This window comes from Thyridium curvatum (genome assembly GCF_004353045.1).
Source record: "Thyridium curvatum strain D216 chromosome Unknown NODE_1_length_1224711_cov_81.814160, whole genome shotgun sequence".
In the NCBI taxonomy this organism is placed as follows: domain Eukaryota; kingdom Fungi; phylum Ascomycota; class Sordariomycetes; order Thyridiales; family Thyridiaceae; genus Thyridium; species Thyridium curvatum.
In genome coordinates, this window is record NW_022156756.1 from 600,619 (window position 1) to 610,079 (window position 9,461).

Sequence of the window (9,461 nt, forward strand, 5' to 3'; positions counted from 1 at the left end):
TTGAGAACACAACTTGCACTCTTTCTGATACCCCTTGTCAGTCTCCTTGTAAAGGTGGTAGCCGGGATTTAATTGATCTGTGTCTATCCACTTGCTATTTCCTGTGGGTTAAGTGTTTGAAAGTGAATTCTGAAGTCTGAATCTCTCTTTGTCGGCCTCTTGACAAGGCACAAGTCCTGCACATCAAGCTCATCATGGCTGAATCAGTTGTACAGGTCCGGGTCTTCACCTACCAGACCAATCCTATCAACTCTACCATAATGCCCGATCTGGTTCAATTAGCCTACAAAACTGCGATAGATAAGGGACTTGCCCCGACAACACTGCTGATTAGGTATGTTAACATGACTTCAATCATGATGATAGATTGACAATACTAACAGAATATTTCAACCAGGTCCATTCTTCACAAGTCTACCAAGGGCGGTCCTGACCCTCAGGGGTACCACGTCACGTTGTCCATCAAGTACCCTGAGACGCCCAGGGACAACCATGTCACTGCACATGGTTATACTCCTGGTCGAGACAACTATCAGTTCGTGTCGGCGACTTTCGGTGATACACAAATTGATGCCACACCACGTCGAGGCTTCCATAAGTCGAAGGGCGAGAAGGTTGTTTGGCCAGATCTGGCTGGCCTTGTGGAGTGGGAGAACAGCCCCGTTACCTTCCCTGCTCCGCCGGCCCCGAAGAAGTAAGGGCTACCTCCAATCTACGACAGACCACATTGTCCTTCCTTCCCCCTTCTTCCTTTTTGTTTGGTGTTGTTGCTGTTCAAGATACCACTCGACCGTCGAGAACCCGGGCGAGGCTTCCCCCAACCAGAGGGAGATTCCGACACCAGTCAAGATGCACGGCAGGTTCGCCTTTCAGTTGGACTTCGGGGGCGAATTTGGACCGGCATATGCAAACTCGCTCGCCCGGGACATATTCACTCACCTGACGGCATGGCCATCCTGCTCCACGGTCGGTAGAGACACTCTGGGATGCAAAGGACATTTTCACGGCCTGCTACCATACGTCCAAGCTCAGGGGTTATTTAGTGCTGAGTGAGAGGATCCTTCATGGGCTGTGAGTGGATGGACTGATGTGATGAAGGCTACGCGGTGGAGATAGTCTATGGATACATACGTAAAGTGTACAATATCAAAGCAACCTCCTAGTGGTGCCTAATATGCTGGTGTTTTGGCATGAAAAGGGTTCTTTTTATTGAGCTCAGGTACTCGGCGTGAGACCAATAGACGCGTCAGTTCCCCCAACTGACTGTTCTCCTCTTCCGGTCACCTCTCACTCTCAGGGAGAGCGTGAGATCCGATGTCGTGAAGTGTGGAGATGCCTCGGCCCAGATGCTGACCCCAAGAGCTTAGCGTGGTTGCGGTGGTGTCAAGTGCCGGATTGGGCGTAGTGTGGTGCTGCCCGCGGCTGCCGGGCCCACCTGAGCTCCCTGACGAGATCTTCCTTGTACTGTAAGGTGATGAATGGCCCTCCATCTCCCCAGGATTCACATGCGCCAGAACCAAGAGAGGGGGCAATAAATGAAGTGTTGCGTCCGACCGGTTTCACCAGCACCTCACTTCGCCCTCAACGCTCTTTCATCAAACTATCAAACTGACCTGCTGCTCTCCGCAACCGAGGGGCAATCTCATCTCATCTCCTCTCACCTCGTGGCCATCTTTGGCACTTGAGCACCTACCTCGGCCAAAGGCTTGATAGGCTAGCCAGGAGCTGCCATCGATCCTCGTCAAGATCCATCACTGCCATCGCACATTTGAAACATCCCATCCCTTCTTGCGCATTGGTGGAGACACCGGAAACTTTTCAATTAGCACTCGACAGGTGCTTCGACTTCCGCCATGGACCCCAAAATCCAGATTCCAGACTACGAGGCGACGCCTGTCGCCTCCATCCCCAACATCTGTGCGACTGTGCGTGCCACCTTCTCGAGCAACCGGACCAAGGACCTGGAATGGCGCAAGATCCAGCTGCGCAAGCTCTACTGGGCTTTGACAGACTTCACGCCTAAGCTAGTCGCTGCCCTCAAGAAGGACCTCAACAAGTCCGAGTACGAGGCCTACCTCACCGAGATTGACTGGGTCAAGAACGACTGCACCTACCTGCTCAAGCATCTGGACAGCTATGCAAAGGACTCCAAGATCGGATCTCCCGAGCTCTCCATCGCCTTCGCTCCGACGCGCATGCGATATCGCAAAGAGCCGTTGGGCGCTACTCTTATCATTGGCACCTACAACTACCCCGTCATGCTGCTGCTGGCTCCTTTCACCGGCGCCATCGCTGCCGGCTGCACCGCCGTGCTCAAGCCTTCCGAGAGCGCGCCGGCCACGGCAATGGCCATCAAGGAGATGATCGAGGACCGCCTCGACAACAGCGCCTTCACTGTCGTCAACGGCATGGTCGGCGAGACCGGCGCCCTGCTCAACGAGAAGTGGGACAAGATCTTCTACACGGGCGGCGCGTCGGTCGCAAAGATCATCGCCAAGAAGGCGGCCGAGACCCTGACGCCCGTCACCTTGGAGCTTGGCGGCCAGAACCCGGCCTTTGTCACCCGCCATGCCAACGTCAAGCTGGCCGCGCGCCGCATGCTGTGGTCCAAGGCCCTCAATGCGGGACAGGTCTGCCTGTCGCAGAACTACGTGCTGGCGGAGAAGCCGATCGTGGATGACCTGGTCAAGGCTTTCAACGAGGCCTTCGAGGATTTCTTCCCCAACGGCGCGAAGGACAGCGAGCTGGTGCACGTTATCAATGAGAGGCATTTCCTCCGACTCAAGAACATGCTGGACAAGACCAAGGGCAAGATCGTCATGGGCGGCAAGATGGACCAGTCAACTCTGTTTATGGAGCCGACAGCCGTGCTCGTGGACTCGCCGGAGGACATTACGGTGCAAGAGGAGTCCTTCGGCCCCATCTTTGCCATTCTGCCCGTCGACAACCTCGCCCAGGCCATCGAGATTGCAAACGAGGTCTACCGGACGCCGCTGGCGTCCTTCAGCTTTGGATCCAAAGAGGACCACCAAACAGGTAAACATATCCCTTTTCTTCGGAAACTTCATGGCTGATGCTAACTCACCATCACGTACAGTCCTCGGCCACACGACCTCAGGTGGCACGACCCTCAATGACTCCTTCTCTCACGCTAGCTTCAGCAACGTCTCCTTTGGCGGCGTGGGCGAGTCCGGCATGGGCTCGTACCGCGGCAAGGCGTCCTTTGACTGCTTCACCCACCAGCGGGTGGTTGCCGATGTCCCCTCCTGGATGGAGCCCTTCCTGCGCGTCCGCTACATGCCTTACAAGTGGGGCGAGCTCAAGCGCTTCCGCCTCCTCACGTCCGACAGCCCGGACTTTGACCGCGAGGGCAGGGTCATCAAGGGCCTGGGCTACTGGCTCAAGTTTGTGCTGACCTTGGGCGCGAGCGGTACTGGTGGTGGCGGCGGCAGCGGCGCCAAAGGTGCGTTTCTCCGGTGGTGTGTGGTGCTGCTGGCGGCGGGCTATGCCGGGGTGCAGTATCGTGGGTTGACTCTGTCGTCCTTTAGGAGGCCCTGGTGAGCGCGTTTAGCTGTCGGTTGTTTTTGCTTCATGAGATCGAGCCTGCCTACCTAGCAAACAAGCCCAGGTCCTGTATGATAACGAATGCGAGATAGTATGCGTACTCCCAATAATCTCGAGTATTGCATTGGCTTTATCTGTTCTGACGACGCGGCAGGGTTACTCGTGGCCTGCTTTACTGATTTCCTTCCGGGGACGAACTGCAGGAGATGGACGAGGATGATATGGCAAAATTGGTAGGGGAAGGGGTTTCGTGCTTGGCCATTACGGTTCTATACCCAAATGTATCGAAAAGACACTACGGTCGTTGCTTGGTTTCCTTAATGAAGAATTTATTCAAATGCCTCTTGCGTTGCTATGCATGTGTGTCGAGAGAGAGTTGTGACGGTTGTGAGACGGGATGTCGGTCGCTTTCAAGACGGCCCCACCGTGGATCGAGGAACGGGACGCACATCCTCCACACTTCTCTAGGTAGGTAGGTAGCTCTAACTTCAATGCCTACCTGCACGTCTAACCTGCACAAACCATTTCTCAACCTCAGCACTTCTGCTCCAATCGTACCACAGACAAGAGTCCGCGACGACTGGTTATACACATCCTAACTCTGATGGCGACAACAGTACCATCAATCGCCTGCCTAGGCGTAATAGGCAGAAATGTATGCCCATGCCCACGTCCATCCTCAACCTCGTCCTTGTCCACTTCCACTTCCACGGAGAAGATGCCCCCAAGCTAACCTTGACACCGTCTCGCCCGCAGAACAACCCCCTCCACATCTCGATATTCCCCTCCTACGAACCCTCCGGCCCCAACACCCCCGCCGCCCCGCTCCGCACGCCTCTGCAGTTCTCCCTCCTGCTCTCCTCCACCCTCGACGTGTTCGAGCTGCGCGCCCGGGCGGCGGCGCAGCAGGACGGCGGCGGCGGCGCGACGCGCCTCAGCGGAGACCTGGGGCTGCTGCACGCCGTGGACGACAGGCTGGCCGCGTACGGGTTCGAGACCAACACGGGCGTCAAGATGGTGGCCGTCGTGGACATGCGCGGGCGGAGCAGTCGAGCCGTGACGGGGCCCGCGGTGGGAGCGGGAGGAGGAGGAGGAGGTGCAGCGGTGGGATTGAGGGAGGGGGAGGTCAAGCCGGTAAGTTTTGTTCGAGGAGGGAAGGGGGGGTGTGGGAAGAAAATGGAGGGCTTTACAGAGAGGCTGACTGGGCTGACGCTTTTTCCCATGGCAGGTGTTCAAGGCGATGCAGGCGGCGTACGTACAGCTGCTGCAGAACCCCTTTTTCGACCCGGACGAGCACTCGCCGCCTGGCGGGCGTGGGGGCCACAGGATCACGAGCAAGAAGTTTGGGGAGGCGATGCGGCGGATCGGCGAGAACTGGGCCCCTGGGGTGACGAACCTGTGACGGACGAGCGAGGAAGGAAACAATGGATCGAAGAGGAAGGTATGGCGGGAGAGAGGCATGATTGAGTGTTCACATCTATCTGCATGGCGTTCTGGAGTCTTGTATTCTTGCTTCATGGCATCTCTTTTCCAGTGCGATGCTATACATCAGAGTACGCTCATCACTTGAGCTATGCTTACAATCACAGAACCGTGTCCGAGAGCTCTAGCTCCTTCGGAGACCGGCTTCATGTCTAGAAAGTATCTGGCTCTCCATCACCTCGCCCTGTCCGACGGCATCTCCTGCGTCAGCGCAAACGCCTCAAACGTGACCTCCTCCTTGCCCTCCCACTCCGCCTCGTCCCACCGCGCGACCGAGTGCCACCCGCGCACCAGCGCCCGCCAGTAGCACGCCTCGGCCGCGGGGCTAAAGTACCCGCCCCCGACGAACGTCTCGCGCTGCCTCGCCGCGATGCCCTCGGCCACGCGCGGGTTCGCCTCGAGCCACGCGACCGCGTCCTCGAGGTCCGACCAGTCCGGCGCCACGAAGACGATGTTGGCCTCCCTCGCGGGGTCGTACCCGGCCGGCCACGCCCTGCGGCTGCGCTCCCGCGCCGCGCGCGCCTTCTCCGCGACGGCCGGGTCCCGTATCAGGCCGGGGATCTCGGCGGCGAAGACCGGCCGCACGAGGTGCGTCGTGTGCTGCAGCCAGTGGATGGCCGGCGTGAGGGTCACGCTGCGGCACATCTGCAGGAACTGGAAGCGGCCGCTGTAGGCCACGCCCTCGGTGTGCAGGACGTACCTGTGCCGGCAGAAGTCCTCGATGGGGATGGCGTTGCTCGCGTTGTGGCTCCCGCCGGCGGAGGCGGGGGAGGCGTCCCACCTCAGCGGCTGCACGTCGGCCCAGGGCTTATCCCTGGCCGCGGCCAGCAGGTCCTGCCGCAGGCGCGGGCTGTGCACGCTGTTGAACCAGCTCGTGCCGCGCCAGACGGCGCGCGGGTCCTTGGACGCGAGGGAGCCCCCCTCGTGGCGGTCGTGGTGGGAGTCCTCGACGGCGGCTATGGCGCGCGCGGCGCGGGCGACGGAGCCGACGAAGGGTAAGGGCCAGGCCCAGAAGGAGAAGTGCGGCATGAGGAAGAGGCGCTTGTCCGGGTCGCGCGCCCGGTCGCCGCGGTGGGCCGGGTCGGCGGGCGTCGAGTAGCCCCAGGCGGTGCCGAAGGGCTGGTCCTGGAAGTTGATGGTGAAGATGGTGTCCGGGAGGGGCTCCGGCGCGGTGAGGAGGGCGCGGTGGAGCTGGTGGAGGGCGGCGGTGCGGGACTTGACATTCGATCGACGGTCGTCAGCTTGATGCAGATGATCTTGAGTTGCTGGCGATGATTGGGGCTGGAGTGGTAATGGGGGGTTGGGGGAAAAGAGGTGCTCACGTTTAGCATTTCGGCGGAGAGATCTTTGCGCCTCTGGGCGTTGATGATGTAGATCTGGCACAGGCGTGTTAGCTCCGCTGATTGTGTCCCTATGATCAAGGCTCACCACGTACCTTTCCATCTCTGATCCTTCCCTGGAGAGGGCCAAGGTCGCCCGTATTCTTGAGTTTGAAGGGCCCCTCGGCGACCACATCGTCAATCGACTTGGTGAGGCCGGGAAAGGCATCAAGACACTCTCGCTCGGTAAGGGACAGCGAGTTGAGTATCTCCGGCGTGAGCTTGGGTCTGCCCGGGCTGCGCAGGACGAAAAACAGGCAGTAAATCACCAAGCACGCCCCGAACACCAGCACCAACTGCCGCAGGCGGGATCTCGATCTGGGTCTGGCCTTCATCATCTTCTCTGCCAGACGACGGCTACAAAGATACGCTTGTTGCTCATCGCGCGTGTATGATCAACTACAAGAGAAAGAAGAGGGAACAAAGGCCCGAGAGAACTTAATCGACGTAGAAAAGAATAGTTCACATAATTGACGAATGTGTTCAAAAAGGTCGCATCGGACGGCGACGCTTCTGCATGGGCTACATCCTAGTACCTCTCATACCTATTGCGGGCATTCGCATCACGGTGGCTGTCGCTCCGGAACAAGGTGTGTCTGAGTGCTCGCGCGTGCGTGGCCATCCTTGTCGGCGACCGGCGGACGTCATTGGTCCTCTCGGAGAGGGGGCCGGCAAAACCGGTAATTTGCGACCAGGAAACCTCGAGTGTTGAGGATATTGGGAGCCGAGACGATGCGGCGAGGATCAATTAATGGAATGAAAGCTTGGGGCTGCAAATGGTGTGGTGAAAGGTAGTGGTAATCGTGGCGAGCACCGTTGAATCGATTCAGTGCGGTTTATCAGATCGCATGCGAAATGGAGGAACGCACTGAAAGAAGGGACGAAAGATGTGTGAAGATGCGATGCAAACCACAAAATAGGCATCAGGCCTAGATATTTATGTTCCCACCTAGCAAGATCCCGTCTCGCCCATTCACCGCCGGCCCCCTCTCATGGCCGCCAACTTGAACCGCTCCAAGCCGGCCGGCTCCTCGAGCTCGACGGACGGGCCGAACGAGACGTCGCTCGGCACGGGCTGGATCTTGGCATCGGCCAGGGGCACGGACGGCGCCGACCCTTCCCAGTGCCGCGCCTCGGCGGGCAGCGGCCGCCACCAGTCCTCGCCCCCGCGCGCGTGCCAGTGCGCGCTGCACAGCTCCCACAGGCGGCTCGTCGCGCGCTTGTACGCGAACCGCTCGTCCTCGCCCGTGAAGGCCGACGCGTTGCTAAAGTTGACCGCCGCGGCCGTGCTCGCACTCGCGTTGCCGTCGGCGTTGCCGTGGTCGAGCTTAAAGTCCGAGTCCTGGTCCGGGTCGTACTTGGCGTTGCGCGAGTCGTCGGCGTAGGTCGAGATGTTGGGGCGGAAGGGCGACATCTGGTCCTGGTAGACTTCGGAGATGGTTTCCGAGTAGGTCGCGTCGTCGCCTTCTGCTGGGTCTTCTTCGAATCGCGTGCCGGATTGGTTGGTGACGGCTGGCGCTTTGGAAGCTGAGGTCCTGGTTTCGGGGAAGAAGAGGTCGTCTGGGCCCGCTGCTGCTCTGAGTATCAGCTTGCAGCGGGCTTCGTAGACTGCATCTAGAAACGTGATGAAGCGCCGCGCCTCGTTCTTCATCGACATGTCCAGCACCGGTATCTGGTCTACGATGAAGGTATGAAATGTCGAGGCCAGGGTCACGTAGTCGGCCGGCCCGAAGGAGTGGACTAGATTAGAAAAGTCCCAGTACGCAGTCCCGTTGTGTTGCCTTGGGATAGTGACATATCGTCCGTAGACCACGAGTTTGGCCGGTTCCCATGGGACTACCGTGTGTTTGGCCCCGTCGAGGCTTCCTGTGAGTGCGTCGTGCCATGCTTGTTCCCCGTCCTCGTGTGTGAGGTATTTGAGCGGCCGTTTCGCTTCATCTTCTTCATTCTCCGTGACGTCCTCCTCCAAGATGAGAGGCTCGGTGGTTGTTGATCCAGCAACGCCACCACTCCCAATGCCGGCGCTCGTCTCAGGCCCCGCCTTTGACTTGCTGAGGAGCAATGGACTGTTCTCGTCTCGCCTTCGCCAGTCCCGGGCGCCTTCCATCTGCCAAAAGTCACATCTGGCTTTCAGCACATCAAGGAAGGCTGCAAAGTCACTCGTCTGACCATAGAGCTCTCCCCTCGAGCGCCGAGCCATGGCGATAAGGTGGCCAAAGATGCGGCCGCCGGGAGGCGGAGAGTAATGAACGCCGGTTGCCTTCTCGAGCTCCTCTGGCATACGATTTGACGAGGCGATGAGGACACCGCCCAGCTGGAAGAACGCGATGAACAGATGGCTGAGCAGCTTGCTCGCGGCGCGGTCTGGCAGTTGAAACTCGTCGAGAAAGAGGATCGGGGAGGTCTCGACCATCTCCTTGGCCATCCACAGCAAGGAGTACTGGGCGTCATGCTGAGATAGCTGCGGGTTGGCCTTGCGAAACTGCTCCAGCTTGGAAAAGGCATAGAGCATGAACGTGTTGAAATGCCATCGCTTCTTCCTGCTCGTGGGCAAGCCGTCGGCGAGGAGATCCAGCAGCATAGACTTGCCCGTCCCGACCTCGCCGGACAGGAAGAGCCCCTTGGGTGAGTCGACATCGACGGCGGCCTGGTGGCTCGTGAGGACTCTGGTGAGCGCCAGGCTGTCTGCTGGCCCCTCGGTAGTCCTGAAGAAGTTGGCGAAGAGCGGGTTGTTCCGGATGGGGTGGCTCTTGACGGCCAGCTCCTCGGTCACCTCATCCTTCGCCCTGTCAATGGCGGAAGTAAGCTCGTTCAACCGAGTACGATACTCGGACGGCGGCTCGTAATCCTTCAGCCGGAGGTAGAGCTTCTGGAGATGGCGGGCGAGGCGATGCTGGGCCGGATCCGGGGAGTAGACCCCAGTTGCCAGGAGGGCGTGGTATCTGACAAGAGGATCGGTGATGGTAACAGAGGTGCCGATACCTCGTCTTAGGCTTTGTATGCTCATCTTTGTCGTTGTGCAAGTGCGCATAAAGC

General features: G+C 59.1%; 4 protein-coding genes across 4 annotated transcripts; 2 read left to right on the plus strand and 2 right to left on the minus strand.

Moving 5' to 3' along the window:
- Positions 1-194: 194 nt before the first annotated feature.
- Positions 195-698, plus strand: E0L32_000177 (uncharacterized protein; the record flags this gene model as incomplete). The annotated part of the gene is made up of 2 exons (XM_031135877.1): positions 195-334; positions 398-698. The coding sequence occupies 2 exons, from the start codon at positions 195-197 to the stop codon at positions 696-698; spliced, it is 441 nt and encodes a 146-aa protein (XP_030997554.1).
- A 1,155-nt stretch (positions 699-1,853) lies between these two features.
- E0L32_000178 (uncharacterized protein) lies at positions 1,854-4,966 on the plus strand (the record flags this gene model as incomplete). Its single annotated transcript, XM_031135888.1, has 4 exons — positions 1,854-3,036; positions 3,098-3,463; positions 4,103-4,698; positions 4,793-4,966. 4 exons carry the CDS (start codon positions 1,854-1,856, stop codon positions 4,964-4,966), a joined length of 2,319 nt encoding a protein of 772 aa, XP_030997555.1.
- Positions 4,967-5,220: 254 nt separating this feature from the next.
- E0L32_000179 (uncharacterized protein) lies at positions 5,221-7,047 on the minus strand (the record flags this gene model as incomplete). Its single annotated transcript, XM_031135899.1, has 4 exons — positions 5,221-6,327; positions 6,369-6,422; positions 6,482-6,662; positions 6,971-7,047. 4 exons carry the CDS (start codon positions 7,045-7,047, stop codon positions 5,221-5,223), a joined length of 1,419 nt encoding a protein of 472 aa, XP_030997556.1.
- Positions 7,048-7,398: 351 nt separating this feature from the next.
- E0L32_000180 (uncharacterized protein) lies at positions 7,399-9,432 on the minus strand (the record flags this gene model as incomplete). The annotated part of the gene is made up of 1 exon (XM_031135911.1): positions 7,399-9,432. The coding sequence occupies one exon, from the start codon at positions 9,430-9,432 to the stop codon at positions 7,399-7,401; it is 2,034 nt and encodes a 677-aa protein (XP_030997557.1).
- Positions 9,433-9,461: the final 29 nt, after the last annotated feature.